General features: G+C 48.2%; 3 protein-coding genes across 3 annotated transcripts; 1 reads left to right on the forward strand and 2 right to left on the reverse strand.

Moving 5' to 3' along the window:
* The first annotated feature begins 64 nt into the window (after positions 1–64).
* On the forward strand, positions 65–2,765 carry LOC122618972 (solute carrier family 25 member 44). The gene is made up of 4 exons (XM_043795574.1): positions 65–186; positions 577–1,513; positions 1,572–1,699; positions 1,910–2,765. The coding sequence occupies exons 2-4, from the start codon at positions 811–813 to the stop codon at positions 2,099–2,101; spliced, it is 1,023 nt and encodes a 340-aa protein (XP_043651509.1). The 5' UTR covers positions 65–186; positions 577–810; the 3' UTR covers positions 2,102–2,765.
* Positions 2,766–2,927: 162 nt separating this feature from the next.
* Positions 2,928–12,362, reverse strand: LOC122618973. Its single transcript, XM_043795575.1, has 7 exons — positions 12,291–12,362; positions 11,759–12,067; positions 11,570–11,696; positions 7,238–7,627; positions 6,445–7,172; positions 6,111–6,386; positions 2,928–6,055 (listed from the first exon to the last, which is right to left on the reverse strand). Exons 2-7 carry the CDS (start codon positions 12,051–12,053, stop codon positions 3,006–3,008), a joined length of 4,866 nt encoding a protein of 1,621 aa, XP_043651510.1. The 5' UTR covers positions 12,054–12,067; positions 12,291–12,362; the 3' UTR covers positions 2,928–3,005.
* Positions 12,363–16,979: 4,617 nt separating this feature from the next.
* Positions 16,980–18,637, reverse strand: LOC122620638. The gene has a single exon (XM_043798208.1). The coding sequence runs from the start codon at positions 18,471–18,473 to the stop codon at positions 18,222–18,224; it is 252 nt and encodes an 83-aa protein (XP_043654143.1). The 5' UTR covers positions 18,474–18,637; the 3' UTR covers positions 16,980–18,221.
* Between the last annotated feature and the right edge of the window lie 2,054 nt (positions 18,638–20,691).

Here is a 20,691-nt window from a genome sequence, read left to right on the forward strand (position 1 = left end):
GCGTCCGAGCTAGTAACTAATCAAAGTTATACACCTCAACTCTTGGCTATTTCCTGTGCATTCCCTCCGATTCCTCTGGCCACACTTGCACACCCGAAAATCTCTCTTAAAACAATTTTTTCATTCTCATCAGATTTATTATGTGATATGCACAAGGCAAATATCCAAACAGACACAGTGGCGTAGGTAAGTGACCAAGTAAGCAGCCGGAACACCAGCAACTGCATCGCGCGTTGCAGCAGATCCGGAAATCCCGTCCAGACTCCGCGCGTTGACTTTGTTTACGTCCGTGTGCTTTTCGCTCGGCGAGGGGGGGTGGTGGCCACTCAGTCAGGTGTCTGCGCATTATATAATAACAACTCCGAATCGGCGGAGGCGCCAAGATATATATAGATTAGATAGCGGCCGAGCCGAGCAGGCACTCCGCCGGATTTCCTTGGCATTGGGCGGAGGAGCAAAGGTCACGGGCGGACCATCGAAATCCGTATCTGTCGCACGACCTTGGGAATGATTTTCGTGCGTATGCGTCCGAGTTGCGTCAATGTGCTAAGAAGATGCTGTTTTGTGTTTCCCCAGATATACATATATGTATGCATATGTTAATACACGGCAACAATAGGCGCAGCACACAAAGGAACCGATCCAGAGTCATGCAGGTCGAATGCCTCCAGAGACAACAGCAGCACATCCGGCTGTGAAGGAAGCCCCCATCGCCTTGACGCCTCCACGCATGCGAACAATCCTTTGCGGACGCACTGAGTCCACCTGGAGCCGTTGGAGCAGCCGCAACACCGTCGACCGGTAGCAGCGATGACGGAAAGCAGCAGTAGCACCACATCCCGCCTTGCGGTGGCGCCCACCGGAGGAGTTGGAGGAGCAGCCGAGGGTGGCCCGTACATACGCACCATCGAATGGGACATGATGAACAAGACCAAGTTCTTTCCGCTCTCCATGCTCAGCTCGTTCTCGGTGCGCTGCTGCCTGTTCCCGCTCACCGTGATCAAGACGCAGTTGCAGGTGCAGCACAAGAGCGATGTGTACAAGGGCATGGTGGATTGCGCCATGAAGATCTACCGATCGGAGGGCGTGCCCGGTCTGTATAGAGGTTTCTGGATCTCCTCCGTGCAAATAGTGTCCGGCGTCTTTTACATAAGCACCTACGAGGGCGTGCGTCATGTGCTCAACGATCTGGGTGCTGGGCATCGAATGAAGGCCCTCGCCGGCGGAGGTTGCGCCTCGCTGGTGGGCCAGACCATCATAGTTCCTTTCGACGTGATATCGCAGCACGCCATGGTGCTGGGGATGTCGGCCCACGCTGGTTCCAAGGTCGATATCAATCCGCTGGGCATTAAGTCGTGGCCCGGTCGCAGTCGCCTGCACATTTCCATGGACATTGGCAGGGAGATAATGCGACGCGATGGCTTCCGGGGCTTCTACCGTGGCTACACCGCCAGCCTGATGGCCTACGTACCTAATTCGGCCATGTGGTGGGCCTTCTATCACCTCTATCAGGGTAAGTCTTCCGCTTGTAAGCGAGATTAGATTATACTAATTTCGGACTCTATTCGCAGACGAACTGTTCCGCATCTGCCCCGTTTGGGTGTCCCATCTGTTTATCCAGTGCGTGGCCGGTAGCTTAGGTGGCTTCACAACGACAATACTAACCAATCCATTAGATATAGTGCGTGCCCGTCTGCAGGTAAGTTTTCTGAAACTATTTCGTGCTTAAATCAGGCAGTTTCAACCTTAAAATCTGTTTAGTTTATATGATTGTAAATCCTTTATTGCATTTTTTATTGAACATGACGTAATTTTCCGTTGTCTGCGCCTGAACTTCAGACGTTCTTATCTTAAGAATTGAAAATGCTCGTCACCCATACGTAATCTTAATTACGCTGTGTCTCCGCAGGTCCATCGCTTGGGCTCGATGAGCGTCGCCTTCCGGGAGCTGTGGCAGGAGGAGAAACTGAACTGCTTCTTCAAGGGACTGTCCGCCCGCCTGGTGCAGTCGGCAGCCTTCTCATTCAGCATTATTCTAGGTTACGAGACCATCAAGCGCATTGCGGTGGACGAGCAGTACAAGCACCAGATCCGCTGGTGAAGAACGCACAATCCCCAGCCAAACTGAAACCAACTCAAAACTGCATTTACGCGACGTACTGAGAACCACCAGAACCAGAGGAGATTCGCCCCCGATTGTAAATAACAAGAGCTAGATAATGGATGGACGAGAGGAGCACAGGTTAATTAGTTGAATTGCCAACGATAGCGAATTATAAATCATTGATGGCGGACGCATCGAGGATGTAGTTTAGTAGAAAGTTGCAACGTGCTTGCGGCTAGGATGTTCAAGTAACGCAATTCAATATGCAAATACCCCAAAGTGTTGTAGCTTAAAGTGTACATTATTATTGTTATACTTAGTCGTTTTATACCTAACACGCGAAGAGGCCGATCGGTGACAAGCATAATTTATTATACACCTACCTAACTATACTTGTACTTGTACGTAATTGATGATGATGTTGGATAATACTGTTGATTACATTGGTAGCCCAATTACTTTTACACAACTAAGCACAGCAATGTTTGCGCCAAACAAAATACCACAAACTGGACATGCCGAATTAGAAATTAATATCGAAACAGGGTCGCCCCTCCCCAGAGGTCGGGAGGCACTAACTTAGCTAAGCATTCGTGTGTGTGTGTTCTCTGAGTGGATAAACTAGTTTTAGTCTGCATTATAATAAAGTACAAACCAAGAATTGTCACATTTTTGGCACTGTTGAATACGAAATCGCTGACGATCTCCTGAAGAACTAAGAATTTATGGTATTGCCATAAATCTCGTCCTCTATTTTGGTTGATCCACTCTCAGCTTTTGTATCAGATCTTCCCCATCATATATTAGAAATAAGACACTTCAATTGACAGTTAGTTGGATTGATTTCTTGCCTTTGAAGTATAAATAAATAAATAAGCAATCTAGGGCTAATTTGGCATTTCTAGATACTGTCCGCAGCTGCCACCGTGGTCACCTCCTCCGCCGTTTCCGATCTGGGTTCCAATCTGGTTGGTGATGCCTCCGGCCGTGCCTTTAGATCCTGCTTTAGCCACGCGTTGTTGAAGTTCTTGATCGGAGTGGGCACCTCTCCGGTGGGCGCCACATCCATGTTGACGGCTGGCGGTTGTGGCAGCGGTGGCTCCTCGCTGGCCTTGTTGTAGATCACCCAGTTGTCCGGTCTGTCCGGTTTGGTCAGTACGGTAATTGGTGCGAATGCCACGCTGGCCAGTTGCTTGAGCTTCTGGGCCTTTAGCCGCGCCTCTGCCTGGCCATTCGCGTCCACGTAGTCGTCCGTCGTCTCGTCCGCGAGGATGTCGTTGGTCAACTGCTTGCCTAGGCTGTCCGGAAAGACGGTGACCTTGCTGTTCGTCACAGTCCGGCTGGAGGTGGACAGCATGGGCTTGGGCACCTCGGTCACGTAGCTCGTCCGCGTCCTGTTCTCCAGCATGGGCATAACGTAGTTGTCGTCCAGTGAGGTCACGTTGTAGTCGGTCGAGTTGTGGGTCGCGTCTCGCATCAGTTGTGGTCGCATGTAGCCGTCTATGTCGAACTTCTTGGTGGTCAGTTCGTTTGGTTCCGTCTCCTTTCGGGTCTCCGTCTTGTCCAGATCGTTGCTGGGCAGGTCTTCGTCGTATACGTAATCGGTGTCGTCATCCGGTTGGTTACTTTCGTCCGTGGTCAGGTTGGTTAGCGTCCTGCTGACGTAGTCGTAGTCCTGTAGGTACAGTTTGTGCTCCGTTTGGGTCAGTTCGTTGCTGTTGTTGCCCACCTCCTTGAGCTCCGGTGTCCGTCCGTAAAATGTCTGTTGATGTGGTCTGTGGGCGGAACTGGAGCCGGAAAACGGGCTGGGATTTCGGTCAGCGATCAGTTCTCTGTCGTAGTACAGTTCGCTCTGGGCAGGAGCGTAGTCGGGTCTGTAGGAGGAACCTCCGCCCTGACTGGAAACCGGTCTTGGATAGGAGCTTACAACTGGACCCAACTCCGGACTGGGACGTGGTCGTATGTTGAAGCTAAACGTGCTGTCCGCTCCATTGGCAGTGGCCACTCCCGAGATGCTGCCAAAGTGGCCCGCACTCACGGCGCTGCTGGAGGCGTGCAGGAATCCCGATCCGGAATTGGAGCCAATCTGGGTACTGGTGGCCACCGGATACGAGTGCACCGAGGGCGGTCGCGGTGAGTACGAGGCGGAGGGACCTCCAGTCAGTATGTGGGAGTTGCTGATCGGACTGTGAACCACATTGTTCTCGAACTGTGCCGGCTCCTTGTGGCTCTGGGAGATCGGAGATGGAGTCGTGGGCATGGGTCGGCGGATGCCCAAGGGATTGAAGCTGTTCGTGGCGAAGGTCAGAAAGTTCTGGAAGATGTTCGGTGCCCGAGTCGTGGTCCGTCGGTCGTCGTTGTCGTTCAGATAGATTATGGTCGGTGGCTTGGTCCTCACTCCCTGGCTGCCAATCTCCGCGAGCGGCTGATGGTACCCATAGCTGGGCAATGGAATGGGCGTGGTACTGGCGTAGTCCATGTAGTGCGGTGCGTAGTTCGTGTTATAGTACGGTTTGTTCACAGTCGTGTATTCCGCGTAGTCAGGAGTCGAAGGTCGGGATGAGGGATTCTTGTTCGTCTGTCGTATGTTGATCTCGATCTCGTACTGGTCGGCGTTCGGTCCGTTGACCACCACCTTCTGGGGTCTCTCGTAGAGCGGTCTGTTCTGGTACTGTCTCAGTTCCACGCCCCTCTTGGTGGGCTTACTAATCTTCGGAGCCTTCGTCTGTCGCGTGGAGCGTTCCAAACTCACTGTGGAGCTGGCTTGGAAGTCCCTTGGAGTAGTCGTGCGGTTGCGTTGGAGGTGCAATAGTCTGGAGTCTGCTGTCTGGTCCGGAGTCTTTGCCGCTGGATGAGGTTCCATCTTTCTGGCGTCACGTCTTTCAGTTTTCGGTTCTGCAGTAGACTTTCCCTTGGGTTCACTGGAAATATCCTTGTCAGTCTGATCTGTTCCCGCTGTCCTTGAGTCGTTTCTGTGCTGGTTTAGGTCCGTCTTGGTCAGTTTTGTTGGAGCATCCTTGTTGGCCCTCACTTCCACCACTTCCTCAATGTCCACCTCTTGGTCTGCGTCCTCGTGAAACTCGTCTTCGTCTGTCAAATGTCCTGGTTCTAACTCCTCAGCCGTAGAATTGCCACCCGAACTTCGTAACTCTACGGGCACGTTGTTGATGATCACCCTTCTCCTGGGTCCCGACCCCTCAGGTCTCCTCACATTTACGCTCTTGATGTTCAAGGTGATCTTGGGGGACTTGTCCAGCTTGTTGTTGACTCCACCCACGGGCTTCCTAGTGGTCTGTCGATTGTTGCTACTGTTACTGATCTTTTTGGTCACCGTCTTGCGTCTCAGGTCGAGTTTGTCACTAACTTTGGTTGTCAGGTTCGCGTTGGTGGGTCGATGGAAGCCGCTGACGGAGGAGGGACTGACCTCCACCTGCGGCTGGATGGGCTTCACCCGGTTGGAGAAGCCCGCCTTGTCCTCCTTGATGACCTGAACCGAACCCAGCTCGGGTTGCCCAATGGTGAAGACCTGGTCGGGCACCTGCTGATTGTGGAAGGGATCCTGCTCCAGCCACGGACTCAGATCGATGGGACTCAGGCTGCCCGTACCACAGGTCTGTCGCTCATTGTCCTCGAACTCCGCCGGAATGAAGATGTGCGGCTGGAGGGTGCCACCACCCACCGTGCGGCAGAGCACTTGGGCCAAGGACACGCGGCGCACGGAGTGCAGCTGGGCGGGCGTGAAGGAGCTCTCGAAGCCACCGTTCTCGTACCAGAAGCGATCGCCCCGCCTGGAGTTACTGAACTGCTGGGCGATGATGCAGGCGAAGGTGGGACCCACCAGGCCACCCACCACAGGACGCTCCGCGATTCCGCCCACGAACAGGTCGATGTCGTGCACGCTGCGGTAGGCGTGGCCAATGCGCTTGGCGGACTCCGGACCCACCACGTTGGCTGCAATGGATACGAGCAGGTGAGCACATTAAAGATGAACTGGGTCACCACCTACCGAAGTCATCCCAGCTGAGGATGGGACTTAGGCCACAGGGCACTCGCCAAGCGCTGTACGGAGCAATGCCATGGTCCCTGCCCCGCTGGATGTTGATGGCAGCCAGATCCAAGCCGAAGGGAAAGCCGGGAGTCTGAAACAGGTGATTGGTCAGCTCGGGCGTGATGAACTCGTCCCTCTTCAGCGCTCTTTGCGAGGCCAAGCCGCGCAGCAGGCGATGCAGTGAGCCCGCCGAACCGATGTCACCTCGCTGGAACTCCTCATGCAGGCTGACATCTGCAGGAAGATATCTCCAGTTAATAAAGATTCTCTGAAGTAGCTTAATCAAACTCACTATTATTGATCACATTGTGATGGCGATCGCAGCGGGTGTAGGAGTTCTGCACCAGCGAGTGGCCAAAACGGAAGGCGGCGGCTGCAAAGGCATTGGCCACCGTGGGATTGACCTTTGAACTGTAGCGCTCGTAGTAGCCCGAGGGCATCAGCTCCAGGTCGAAGAGCTTGACCACCTCCCTGCCCAGAATGACGGGCAGGAACTCCCGGTAGGTGATGTGCTGGAACATGGCGCCCACAATCCTGCGCGTCTCCTGGTACACCTTCTCGTCGCTCCAGTGCGGATTCAGTTCGCTCAACTCCATGGCAATCCGATTGTGTTCGCCCACCCAGACGTGGTGCATGGCCAGCAAGCCCGGCTGCTCACCACTGCGTCCGTCGCCGGATCGTATGCACTTGGTGGCAATGGCACCGCGTTGGCACACATCCTCGGCGGGATCACCGCGCCCATAGACGAGCAGGCCGTGCCGGAAAACTCGGGCATTGTCCGAGGACTTGGCGCTGTTCGAGTAAATGGGCGAGGCGTCGATGTAGGAGGTCACCTGGTTGGTCTGCTCCCGCCAGGACAGCACGCAGTCGCGTCGCTGGGCAGGAGCCGAGCGCAGGAACTCCAGGCAGCGCACCTTCAGCGGCGCCAGCCACGGATCGTCCAGTGGCACCTTGATGGGAAAGCAGGCGGGATGGAAGTCCTTGCCGCCACAGCAGCTGGGTATGGAACCATTGATGGAACTGTCGTTAAAGATAATATTACGTAATCGATATGCGTTCCATATTATATCATAGCTACCACTTACCGCGGCTGGGCCGTGGAGGTCATGTCGTGGTCGAGCATCTGACCCCACTGGGCGATCATCAGGGTGAGCGGTGCCTCGCCCTCCCGCGCTCCGTGCACCAGCAGGCTGACGAATCGCGACGAGGACAAGGTGCTGCCATCGGCGGAGCTCCGGACCGTGTCCACGCCATCGCCGTACTCCGGCGGCAGGAAGCGATTGAAGGGCATCTGGGCGGCGCCCCAACGCGGCCGCCGCTTGTTGTTGCAGGTGCCGTCGTGGGTGCGGTACCGCTCCGCGGCGGGCATGCAGGGCGGCGGATCCCGCGGCGGACACAGTCCCTCCAAGGCGGTGCGGCGCAGCGAGATGCGCTGCGTGTGCGACTGGCGGGCCAGCTCATCGATGTGCTGGAAGCTGTCGATGGAAGAGATCGAGGCGAATGATGCAGACTACTACAGTGAGCAGAGTGGTGTCAGTGGGATGACGGTGCCAGGACCGCCCGGCACCATCATCCCGCCGCCAGGTGAGGAGCACACGACATGGCTGCGCTCAAATTTCTCGATCGAGTGCCGACTGCTCGAGCCGCTGGCTTCTATTTATAAAACGCTCGACTGCGCGGAGTTGGTTGGTGGATGGTGGAAACGAGTTCGCCACTCGGCGGTGGCTCCAACTGCGTGGATCCACCAGCGAATTATAAGCCCACTGGCGTTGGAAAAACGCACAAGAAATCGCTGAGCAGCCGCTGGCTTTAATTTAACCGCTTTTGCTTTCCATTTGCCGCGTTTATTAGCAGCTCTTTTTTTTGTCAATTTCCATTTCGTTTCCAACCCGAGGGGTATAATCACTGGCTCATGAAACACACTCGCACTGGGTTTTTATGGGTATAATGTGTGTTGATCGCTAAGCAAAAGTTTGTGATATAGCACCACTATTTTATGATTCACTGGTTTAGGTAGAAGTGACTATAAAAAGTGTGACTAACTTAATGGCATCTAGAAAAAGGAAATTTTCTGAAAAGCTTTCAAAACATTTATAAATCTTGCTACATTCTGAATTTGTTCTACAGTACTTCAGATCATTCAAGTTAAGAGAAGTTGTAATTATATGTATAAGTACTCAGAATTTAGTCCATGTAGTATTTAATTTTTGGTGTAAAATTGTTTCGGAAGTTCTTTAAAAGTAATACAATTTAAACTACAAGTTTAGCTACAAAGATAATTTGATTTCTCTACGTTTCAAAGAAGTACCACCATGCACCTCTATTACTTGTAGTATATATATTGGATCAGTAGTATTTAACCAACTGAATGTAATCTAGCATTTCAGGTACTGGTATATGAATACATGATAATATATAGTTAAAAGTGCCTGTTTCTGAGCTTCCTCCCACTTGATCTTAGCTGCAAACGTGCCGCTTCTACTTTCTCTTGGCGAGATCCCATGTGCTGGCCAACTCGACTTCCTGCCTGCCATACAATTTCCTGCGATCTTTCGATCAGTCTTCTAGGAGTTTTCACTTTTCTGCACACGAACAGCACCGATAATTAGCCACGATTGAATGCCATTTGCGATGATCGCCAGGGGGATGGATGCGCAAGTGTATAATCGTTTCGGCACGTTATTCCAGTTTTCCCGCTTGTCAGCAGGTGAAAGTGGAAAACCATGCATTTTCCCAGGCTTTTAATGCGCATTGTGCGGTTGTCATTGCTGTGCACATTGCTCGCATTAAGCCTGGTTGTGTTCGTGGAAAAGCCCATTAAAGGTGCAAGCGCCCTTTGCCTTGAGTTCACGCGGCGTATACGCAATCTCGACGCAGAGCGCAGCCGCAACGTTGGTTTTCATTATACGATTTTGTGTCTCGCTGTGGAGTTCATTGCCCCCGTGAAAGAGCAGCAAAAAGCACAATACAAAACTTAAACTTTCGTATATCTTCGGGGAGCTTGAGGCCGAATTGGCTGGTAGAAAACGAAAGTCGCCTGTTGTTTGTGTTTCAGTTTTGGGGTTTTTTTTCTTTTCATCGCCAGCGTATCAGTTGTACCGCCGCTGCCTCAGTCGACGTCGCAGTCGCAGTTGCCGCCGCAGCAGCTGAAGCTTTGCCTTTCCCTGTTTTTTCTTTGTATATTTCTGTATTTGAGTATTGTTGTATTGATGTAATCAAATTGCGAATGCCAAATCTGAAGCTACCCAGATGTGCCATTCGGTTATGTGTATACGTATGCCATTTATGCCATGTACATATGTATGTTTGTGCAGTGTGTGATATTTTTCTAACGCTGTCGCTTTCTTTGGCTTCTAATTTGGCTAAATGCTGCTTTTGGCACCATTAACGAGGCCCATCTCGGCAACGATCATCATTTTCAGTCGCTGGACTGTCGACTGTCGCTGGACGACACATGAGTATTTGTTGATATTTAATTAAACCGAACCGAACCGAGCCATGAGCCATACATGTTGGCCATTTCGTAATTTGATTGTGGACACATCGCAGTGGAGCAAAAGGCATTTTCCATTAATGGCCATCATCAGCATCATCAGCATCTTTTGTCTGGCAATTGTCTGTTGTCTGTTGTCTGTTTCTGGAGACGATGTCGTCTCGTGTCGCCTTGTCGCTCCATTGATTGCAATTACATAAATGCGATTTCGGGCACATTCGGCTTTGCATTCGACGCGGTCAGAGCTCATTGCACCTGAGTCGAAATCACCTGAGTAGATTGCCTTTTCGGCTGTCCCCAGGTGAAAGTTCTCAGTCCAACGCGCTTTTCCCAGTGTGTGTGTGTGTGTGAGTGTGTGGAAAATCGCATGGGTTTTCACGGATGGTGAAAAGTGAAAATGCTGTCAGCGGAAAAACTGGAAAAACTGCAAGCAATCGGCGTTGGAAACGGAGATGGAAATGCAGTTGGAGTCGCAGTCGCTGCCGTCTGCCATTTCCGCTGCCCGGCCAAAGAGGTCGTTTAACCCGGACCGCCTTTATTCACACTCACCCATCCCCAAACCCCAATCGTGAACTGAATACACAGGCGAAAAATACTGGTTCTTAGTCAAATCAAAGAAATCGCATAGAAAGCTGTCCAAAAGTGTGCACCAAATTATAACACAGTTCTGTTTCAGACACTTTGTAAAGAGATTTAACTGGGTTAACTCATTGAATGTGTGGAGATTATTCAGATTTGGCATATCCCTTTCATTTAAAGTGTTTTACTAAAAACTCTTGAGTTAACGAATGATTTTTCTTGCTCTGCACTTAATACAGACCAATATGGTATTGGGCTTTGATTTTGGATCGGAATTAAAATTGGATACGGCTTTGGTGTCTTGCTCTTGTCTGCCAATTATGCGGCATTTCAATGTCAAAGTGAAAGTTGACTCTTAGTCATGAGCAATCGCAGTTGGACTCCCATCGCTTTTGGCTACGATTCGGCATTTGCAAGGGGCCACTGGACGGCATCGGGGTGCCCACTTCCACTTCAGCCAACTTCCAGGCCATTCGGATTCCCAGCTCCCAGCACCGAGCTCCAACTCATTAGCTGTGTTGGCTGTGAAGCTGCTGCCATGGATGCCGTAGAACTCGTTAATCAAGCGAGAAAGTTGCCGGTGGTAGTTGTGGGCACGGAGGGGGTGCTGCAGGGGCACTCGGGCGGCGGGGCGGGGGGTCCTCGACTCAATAATATTGCTTACTTTTCTGCCTTTTGTCTTCTCCACCAGTTTTTTTGTTGCACACAAAGTTGTGGCTATTTTTGCATTAGATTGCCGGGGGTCACAAACTCGAGAGTGGCCATGCCCACTCAATTGTGGGTGATCGGGGGCGGGGGGCGAGGGGTGCTTTTTTGGTTAGAAAAGTTGGTAAATCATTTTTCCACGAATCACTCTTCCCATCCATCAATAGTCAATAATAATTTGATGATAGCTACGTTCAAAGAATAAGATGTGTAATTCATTGTTTCGCCCTCATCAGTGGCTCGTTTTTTTACTTTACATGTTTAAGTAGATGCCTCATATAAGTAACATATATATTTGGCTCTTCTTTATTTAAACTAATAGGGAATTAGATATGCAAACTCGTGCTTCAAAAGAACTAAATGGATAAGCAACGTAGTTCTTCAGTTTTTATGATTATTTATGGGGTGAGAAAAACAAGACGACCTTAAAGATGCCAACTACTTGACCCACCCTCGGAGTCCACTTTGATTTTTAATCATGCGCCTTTCGCTTGCCAATAACTTTTTTCATATGTCATAGCCACATATTTGCGGCTGATGAACTTATGACCCGCCACAATCCACGTATCCAGCCCACATTCACATCCACACCCACACCCGCATGCATATCCAAAGCCACCCAGAATTCCGTGGAACTTACTTTTTGCGGAAGGCCTTGGCTGCGGCGATGGTGGCATAGGCGGCCATCTCCCGGCGCTCCGAGTCCGTGGTGGGGGCATTGAAGCGGGACAGCATCGCGGCCGGATGGTTGTCCTGCAGGGTTTGGCCTTTGGATTCGAGGATTTGATTCAAGGTTAGGGAAAAGTGCCATCGGAGAAGAAGTACCCACCATTGCGCAGCATCTCCGGCTGAATCCGACCATACAGCTCGGTCATGGCATCCAGACCCTGTCGCACACTCTGCTGCAAGGCCACATCCATCAAAGTGGGACGTCGCGAGCGTCCATTCCGCATGCTCTGGTATGTCGCCTTCGCCTCCAGTTCCGGCTGCAGCTGCTCCTCGTTCTCCTCGTCCTGCAGCGGGCTCAGCGGACGGGGCAGCTCCTTGGTGGGCGGCTTGCCGCTGGCATGCTCCAAGTGCAACAGCAGGAGCAGCAGCGCCACCAGCAGTGATGGCTGCAACATTCCAGCGGCGACTTCTGAAATGGTTTATTCGCTGTCAAGTTCAGTGGGAGAAAAGGTTGCCCAAGGAATCTCCGAGGAGGAGCAGGCATGTTGTCAATGGGTTGGGATTTCTTGTACTATTTTTCAAATTATTTAAAGCTAAGGAGTATTAACTAAGCTATAGCACCTTTTTGGAAATCACAATTCCTAATCGGTTATTATTATTATGAAGTTGTTTTGAATGAGCCAAATGCTTACTAATAGATAAAGTCCCCAAAACCACAAATTGTATAATCTGCCCCGAGGCCAAAAAGTTGCAACAAAAACTACTCAAACTCGATAAGGGGTGAATTAAGCATAATTATCAATAAAGTTACGTGGCGTTTGGGTAGCCAATATCAATATCAACGCATAATTGCTGCCGTTGCTTCTTTTGCGCTTCCAGTGGAGCGATTACATCAGCAATGGCAACCACTTGTAACACCGAAAAAGTAGTTAATAATTGCTATTATTTAATTTTGACTTTTTAAGCTGCCCACAGCTAATTACAATAATGAAAAATGCACTTCAACTGCAACTTATTATCGCCCAACCATGTTATTATTCTCTTTTCCTGCGCTCTTTGTTGCAGTTCACTTTTCTGCAGTTTTGTTTAATTCATTTATTTTGTTTTGTTTTGGACGAGTGATTTTCGAGATGGTTGTTATTTGAATACGCTATTTAGTCGTAAGTAGATTCAGTTAATTGGGTTTTAAAATTATTTTATGTGATGCCAAAATTTTAAAACGAAGAGAAGTACTTTTTAACAGCTGGGTATTCAAACAAGTGAAGGCCATGGATAGCTTTAAGTTCTGTGCATTTTTTGTTACTATCGCACTAAAAGTTAATTACTCTATTTACGATTTTTATGCTATTTCTTTGGTGGTTTTTATTTTAGCCTTTTTTTTTTGGATGCAATGCGGAATGCTTTATATGCCTCAATGAGCGCATAACAGGCGTCTAGATTGCCAGTGGTCTATGCAATAAATATTTTATGGCCGGTAACTGCTCACTACCAACAATTTGGGCACTGTCCAATCATTTTAAATGCACTGACCAGATGGAGGTGTTTGCGAAGCAGTGGGATGGTGTCCAATTAACTCTAGACTACTTGCTACCAAAATATGAATCTGCAATACTTAATAGCTTCGAATAAACGTAGATTTTATTGGGATCTTTACATCTCTCACAATTTTGTGTAAAATATATTTGTGCACTGGCTCATGAAAAATTATGCAATTAGTCTGCAGACTTTGGGCTTGCATAAGGCCGCTTTTCGCTTCCTCGTTCAAGGGTCTGCACCTCCAAAAGCCACCTACATATACATATAATATCATATAATAATAGCCGCCAGGAAATCGCGGGCCTAGTGAAATTTTACAGACCACCGACTTTGGCTGGCAGTTTTCGCAGTAACTTGGAACTTGGCTGTAACGCTCACTTAGCCAACTGTGGCAGTCCGGTCATTAATAATAATCAATTTGTTGGATGATCTTTTGCGCAAAAACGGAAATTGATTTACCCCAAGTGCGGTGCGCAATTTGTAGTTCGTAATTGCCGTGATTAACACCTGCCAGCAATTAGCCGGGAACTTTCACTGTTGGTTCTACGATTTTGTATTTTCTATCTCTTTGTTAACTTGTTGCCACAAGTTGGCTGGTTAGCAGCTAGTCTCCTGGAGGCGACTCCTGGCAACGATTTGTTGTACTTCCTAAGGCCGCCGCACAACACACACCGAAACGAAAACTTTTTCGCGTTTGTATCTGGGATCGTCGTAAACCGAACTAAATCGATTCTCACCTCACGGCTGCCATTAGAAGCCAAAGAAGCAAAGATGCCGAGCCGCAAAGCCCGAGACATGCCACAGCTTCACCAAACTCAAAAAAAAAAAAAATACAAAAAAAAACCTAGTAAAAAAACCCACTTTGAGATAAAAAAGCACCAACGTCAACTCGAAAAAAGAGTCTTCCAGGCAAGCGACCAGTTCTCCGCTGGCTTTCATTCACTGCCCGGCCCGAGTAGTGGCAGTTTTTTCAGCTTTTTTCAACTTTTTTCAGCTTTTTTCCCAGCAGCAAGACCCCGCTTCTACTCTTAAATATTTATTATTTATTTTCAACTTGCTGGCGCTTATCGCCGTTGCCGTCGCCGTCGCAGTCGCCTCTTTCCGTATTCAAATCGAAACGAGAGAGATAAAATGCCTTGCGGCTGCATAAAGTTCCCATTAAGGCAGAAATATCAGAAATGTCTCACTATGCGATCCGATCGCCATTCATCTGGATCCACTGGTCCCACCCGACCATCCAACCAGCTCCACATCCACATCCACATCCCATCCAATCCATCGTAGCCGGTTCATCAAAAGATGCCCAGCTGGATGCTTTGCTTTACTTTGCTTTGCTTTGCTTTGCTCAGCGGACCGCTGCCCCTTTTTACGTACCGCTCCGCCGGCTTATCGCCCGCCGCCATCGAACTGCTTTCAATTAGAAGAGAAAGTTCTTGCCACAAGCGCATGCAGGAAAAAGTGAAAAAAATCAGGCAAAGCGAAAGAGAAGCACACTCGACTCGACTCGTCTCGAGAAATAATAAAAATACAAAAAAATAAACAACAAAGAAATGTTGTTACCGGCGGCGGGCAAGTGATGGCTTTACTCTTAGCCACGTCGGGATCACCTGGGTGAGCCGTAAAAATTGCACCTCGTGAATTGAGATGCTGATGTATCACAAGTATCACCCCCGCAAACTGACAACAATAACACTAACACATATCCATAACAATCGCCATAGAATCGGTTTGGAAATCGAGCAAACTATACCTAAACTGGACCGAACGGATCGGAGCCCAGCGAAAAGCAGAATATGCATAGAAAACAAATGACATCAGCAATGCAAAATGTCTTAAAATAGAAGTGGCTATGGGTATGGGTATGGGTATGGGTATGGAAATAGTGCCGCTGGCCAAGAGTTTTGACATCGTTACTCGAGTGTCTTGGGGCGCACATGTAGTGAGTACTAGGGAATCTGGGTGATGTGTTGCACAAATATCAATGAACTAGGTATAATAGCAAAACTCTGAACAAGATTTACATATGTAAATACCTGGAAAAGCCCTTTCAAAGTAGGCATTGCTTACTTAAGCGACTTACAAGGAAACTTCTTATGACTTATACTTATACTTAACAAATAATTCAAATATCTAGAACCCAATCAGTTGTTTTCAACATTTTTGGCAGTGTATGCTGGCTTATCTCAACTTAGAAAGAATTTCCATTTGCGTGGGCACAGAAATAAACACGCATCTCGAGTTCTCATACTTCCCGGAAAACACATTCAAAAACAATGAGTACCTCAAATAACATATGACTTCCTAACATTATTGCTACTAATTATCGTACAAATCAAACGGAATAAATGCTAAATTGTTTGGATAATGCACTTAACCAGCCACAAGATGCAGGGATTTCAAACCGCTTACTCACGAGCTTGAAATTCCCCCACACGTTGGACTAATGGCCGGATTCTCGCCGCCTCTCGAGCGCTTTTAGCTGCACTTACACGTAATGTTATCAGATCGAAGTCGGTGATGAAATCGGCCGAGAATCGGGCTAATCCGTAGAGTTGGATCATCAACTGCGCCGCAGCTGCAGCCATTGCTCGGAGACAGAGTCAAAGGTAAAATATAATGCAGAGCAGAGCACTCTAAATGGACTCAATTAGCAGTCCCCAATCCCCAATCCCCTTTCCCGATCCAACTGGCTGGTAGTCCACGTCTGGCGGTGGAGCGGTGCATTGGTGGGCGTTGCATTACGTATACGCCTCGTAAATTAAGTATACGTAAGCAAATGTATTTGCTTGACAAGAGCCACGCACTTGGTCAATTGGATTCAATTGAACTGTGAGCGCCCTCCAAAACGGGGGATAAGAATGAAAACAGCAGATGTACATGAAGTCGAATTACAGATACCTTTCCCTCTAATATTTCAATGAGTAAAATACTTATAATGCATATAATTTCGATGGTGGAATATATAAAAAAATATCAAAAATACATTTGCTATCAGTAACCGCAAATCAAACTTTCCTACTATAAATCCCAAAACCTGCTATTGGCAATCGAATCGTATAACTCTCGGATGTGTAATCAATATAATAAAGTTTTATAAAAGACCGTAAATAAGTATTTGCCATTAAGGTTGGGAACTGTCTAGCACCTTCCGAGAGCGTATGCACAAAAAACCCCAAAAAGCTCTGACTTCCAGGCCCAAGGGGGCGTGGCGTGGCGTGGGGGCGGCGTGGGCGTTAAGTGGAATCGGAATGGAACTGCTGTCCCAGCGGCGATGACGACAGCAGCGGCTCTTTGGGAGCCGCAACTCGAGACTGGGTCACTGTTACGAGCGTAAGAAGCGGCGAGTGTGCCAGTGCGAGTGCGAGTGCTAGTGTGTGTGAGTGTGAGTGCGAGTGTGTGGTCCGCTCACGCACACAGTGACAGGCGGACCCGGAGTGCTTCGTAATTAGAAGAGAGGGCGATAAAGAGTGCGAGACGGCGGCAGAATACGAAAAGAATCGCTGGAATAATAAAATAATACACGAGGTTGCCTTTGGCGCTGCCTTCTGCCTTCTGCCTTTTGCCTTCTGGCTTCTCGCCGTAGACTTCGCTTTCGTTTCGCATATTTTACGTTTTACCCCCCTTCGTCCGCCCCATTGTAATTTATAATTTATTTGAATGTTGTGTGTGTTTTTTTTCCATTTTTTTTGTTGATTTTTTTTGCTGCCTCTCATTTCTTACTTTCACACGCAGACGACCGGCGAAAGAAAAGGGTTTGCCCCCAAAAGCCGCCCCCACTCGACAATCTGCAGTCCATTGTCGGGGTAATTGAAATCGCCAGTCGAAAAGTTTCTTCCATTTTCAGTTTTTTGTATTTATTTATTAAAAGTTCGATTTTTATTCGCCTTTGTTGGGATTAGCTCTATAAATAGATGTAGATGTACAAGTAGACATACAGTTTAATATTATTTCATAGGTATAATAAATATATTGTAGATGCTCCGCTCTCTAAACTAAATTCTCTCATTTCGAAACTTACAGCACTTCACACTGCGATTAATCGCATTTCGTTGCCATTTTAGTACGAATCACTTGAGCAAACACCATCCACCCATTTTGGGGGCACAGCTTTGAGTTTCCTCTCCTCGTGCGGCACATACAATATGATTATTAGAGTAGTAACAGTAGTATAGGTATAGTTATAGGTATAAGTATAGGTATTAAGGATTACGCATAGGCATAGTTATGTTTATATGGTTTACATGGTGTGGGGGTGTGTGGGTGTAGTGTGTGGGCTACGTGCCCTGCGTTTTGAGCTGCACCTGGAAGCATCTGGAGACACCTGGAGGCACCTGGAAGCACCTGGAAGTATCCAGACTACTCACTCGCAGCCCAAAAATCGCGGGGCTCGTGAACAACAAAACAAATTTAAACAACATTGTAAGATGAGTGAGTGTATGCGTGTGCACTTACAATTAAAACAAACTTACAGCTAGGCGTGTGTTTTTTGTGTTTCGTGTATAGCTAAAGTATTGCACTATGTTGTGTGTATATATGTATATAAATATGTATATGCAATAAACAATTTACATTGATTCAAAGAGTTCTGCTGAAGCTTACAGGAGATGGAGAGAGTTAGAGATAGTGTGGCAGACAAAAAAATGTTGTGTATAAATATGTGATGCACTCGGTTTCTTTTTTCTATCTTTTTTCATTTTTTTGTAGTTTTCTGCGTTTTTTTTGGATAGTTATTGTTGAGAAGGAATGTCGTTACACAGATTGCCCTGTCCCCTGCCAACACTTTGAAGCCTCTAACGTGATCCGGGGATCAACCATTTGGGTCAAACGAATCGAAACTATTTGGATTACCCATTGGAATCTTGGGAGTTGCGCGAATTATTTACGATCGCGCACACAGAACGCGAATTCTTTAGATCTTTAGATCCTTGAAGTGGCGCGATTTCTTTGTGTCTTATCCAAATCTCCGTGTTATCCTTCCTCCGATCAGCCAGAGATCCCCCGCCGACAACCCACAGCACAGCACTCGACCGCTCCAGCGGCCGTTCGTCCCGCCCCGTCCCGCCCCGCCCCCGTCCTCGCGCTTCCTCTCAGTTGCGCCGCTCGCCCGCTCGTGCCGCCTGCCGCTGCTGCTGTTGCTGCTGCTCCTTGTCGCGCAGCTCCTTGATGGCGCCCACCGTGCCGAACATCACCTTGGCCGTCAGCTGGGCGCGGGGCGGACCGCCGGACTTGCCGCTGGTGGCCGCCTCGCGGTCCAGAGATGCATTCGCATTGGCGTAGGCGTTCGTGTACGAGACGTAGTTGTTGTTGAGGTCGCGACCGCAGCTGCACTGATGCGACATGTTGCACGTGATGTGGATGTTTTTTGTGTTGTTGGTGGCTAGCCCGCTTTAATATATGTGTATTTATTAGGCGATTTTCGGAGTGGCGTGGCGTGGCGTGTAGAGCAGTTGATCCGCTTGCGGTTGTTTGCCAATTGATCGCGCCTCGCAGTCGCTCACACTTTCACAGACTCACTAGAACTAATTTCGAAAAGCTGTGGTGTTGTTTTTGTGGCCAGGCCTCGCTCGGCAGAGGCAGCGGCCGCGATGCCAGCGTCGACGCCGGCAGCGATGAGCAGAGAGAGGGCTGTCAAAACAAGAGAGCACTGCGATCAGCAGCTGTTGAAACAGAAACAGCAACGGCGAGAGCTTGCTGCCGACGTCGCTGCAGCAGCGACTGTGCTGCAGTGAAATGATAAATTTCTCTACACCGAAAAAAAGATAAGAATCCCACATATGTGGGGGGATTACTAAAGATTACTGAAAAGTACCAGAAACAGCAGAATTGAAGGTCCAAAAAAATTTGTGTATAACGGTTAAGAAATTTTGAATTAGTTCGATTTTTTAAGGCATACTTGGCGCAAAGTAGGGGTTTTAGGATTGCTAAGTCAGGGAAATGATTCTTTTTCATAAGAGCTTACGATAACGACTTTTATATTTACTAACATTAATTTTATAATTCCGGGCTCTGCCTCTTTCTATATATTTTTCCCAGTGTACTGTCTGCAGCTGATCGTGGCTCTCTCTGTGCAGCCGCTGTTTCTGCTTCTGCCTCTGCCGCAGTCGCAATCGCTGCTTTTGGGAGAGCTTTCTTGATTGCAGCGAAGAGTGTTGTTGTGTTGTTTCTAATGCCCCTTCACTCTCCCCATCCACCATCCCCCACCCAACTCCCCTCAAGCGCTCCCTCAATTGACGACGCTGCGCTTGTGTAATCTTTACGTCGTCTTTGTATGTATTTCTTTATTTTTGTCTTATTTCTCTTTCGGTGGAGCTTTGTTTTTGTTGTAGTTTTACTCATAACAATTTGCGAATTCCACAGGCACGCTCGCAACAACAATAACAACAACCACAACAGCAGCAACAACAACAAAAGTCAGCAGCGGCAGCAAGTGAAAATCACTAAGCAATGCAGCGACTCACCTGTTTATTGTTGTTGCTGGCATTCATTAAGTTTCATTCACCTTTCGCAGCAGGCTTTATATTGTAGTTTGTTTGTTTGTTTAGCTTTATTTTGGCCATGCTTTTACATAATTGAATCGAGTGACTAATCAAACGTACTGAAGACCAATGAGGAAATGCCTTTCTAACAGCCTGAACCTGACCCCAAAAAGAACCAACAAGAATTTCCAACTGGAGGCGAGAGAGCGAAGAAAACGAGCAAAGGTGAGACAAGACAACGCAAACGCAAACGCATTCGCTTTCGATCGATCGTCACTTTCCTCGGCCAGGAGAAGAAGAAGAACAAGCAGCAGAAGAGGCAGCAGACTCGTACTACCAGTTTTCTCCAAGAACCAAAAAGTCACGGTGACCCATATAACATATAGCACCGCAGTCGCTGCTGACGTCAGCAGAGCGACACAGAGAAACAGAGAAACAGAGAGAGAGATAGAGAGCGAACGAGAAAGAGTACAGAACAAACGGTAGACAGAAGAAAAGAGAAAGAGGGAGGGCACTATCGGATCGAAAAGAAAGCGAAAAAAGAAATTTCAATGCAGCGAAGCGTAGAATGGAGAACGTATGTTTGTGCTTGAAGTGCCAGCAAACAAACAAACACTCGCACACACGCACGCACACCAGCGCAGGTGATCGTTTGCTCACCTACTTAAATATGTCCGAAAGTGTGTCATCGCAGCGAGAGCGAAAGAGAGCACTGGAGAGAGTAGAAGCTGCACCAGAAGAGCGAGCAACATTCTTGGCCGATTTTACGACTCTTCCCGGCGCACTTGCATATGTATATGTACATATGTTGCCTTATGCACACACGTATGTTTGTGAAAGGCAAGTGCTAACAGTTGTGGCTAGAATAATAGTGCTAACCAGAAGTGTCTAAAAATAACTGACAAAACACACGAAAGCTTCTTCACAATGTTCTTAACACTAAATCATAGTTATTCTCTGGCAACTGAGCTAAAAGTATCTATAAGATATAAATCTATGTTCATCCAAGTTTGTTCCTTTAATAAATATACACGTCTTTCCAAAAACTGGGAGGATTTAAACTTGCTGCCTTCCTATTACT

This window comes from Drosophila teissieri, chromosome 3R (genome assembly GCF_016746235.2).
Source record: "Drosophila teissieri strain GT53w chromosome 3R, Prin_Dtei_1.1, whole genome shotgun sequence".
In the NCBI taxonomy this organism is placed as follows: Eukaryota; Metazoa; Arthropoda; class Insecta; order Diptera; family Drosophilidae; genus Drosophila; species Drosophila teissieri.

Excerpts from the sequence above, each read along its gene's own strand:
- LOC122618972 (XM_043795574.1), top strand. The coding sequence starts at position 811 with ATGACGGAAAGCAGCAGTAGCACCACATCCCGCCTTGCGGTGGCGCCC. Across the intron at positions 1,514-1,571 it reads CTTCTATCACCTCTATCAGG|ACGAACTGTTCCGCATCTGC; the intron begins GTAAGTCTTCCG and ends CTCTATTCGCAG. Across the intron at positions 1,700-1,909 it reads TAGTGCGTGCCCGTCTGCAG|GTCCATCGCTTGGGCTCGAT; the intron begins GTAAGTTTTCTG and ends GTGTCTCCGCAG.
- LOC122618973 (XM_043795575.1), bottom strand. The coding sequence starts at position 12,053 with ATGTTGCAGCCATCACTGCTGGTGGCGCTGCTGCTCCTGCTGTTGCAC. Across the intron at positions 7,628-11,569 it reads GCCAAGGCCTTCCGCAAAAA|CTTCCAGCACATCGATGAGC; the intron begins GTAAGTTCCACG and ends TTCCATCGACAG. Across the intron at positions 7,173-7,237 it reads ACCTCCACGGCCCAGCCGCG|TTCCATCAATGGTTCCATAC; the intron begins GTAAGTGGTAGC and ends CTTTAACGACAG.
- LOC122620638 (XM_043798208.1), bottom strand. The coding sequence starts at position 18,473 with ATGTCGCATCAGTGCAGCTGCGGTCGCGACCTCAACAACAACTACGTC.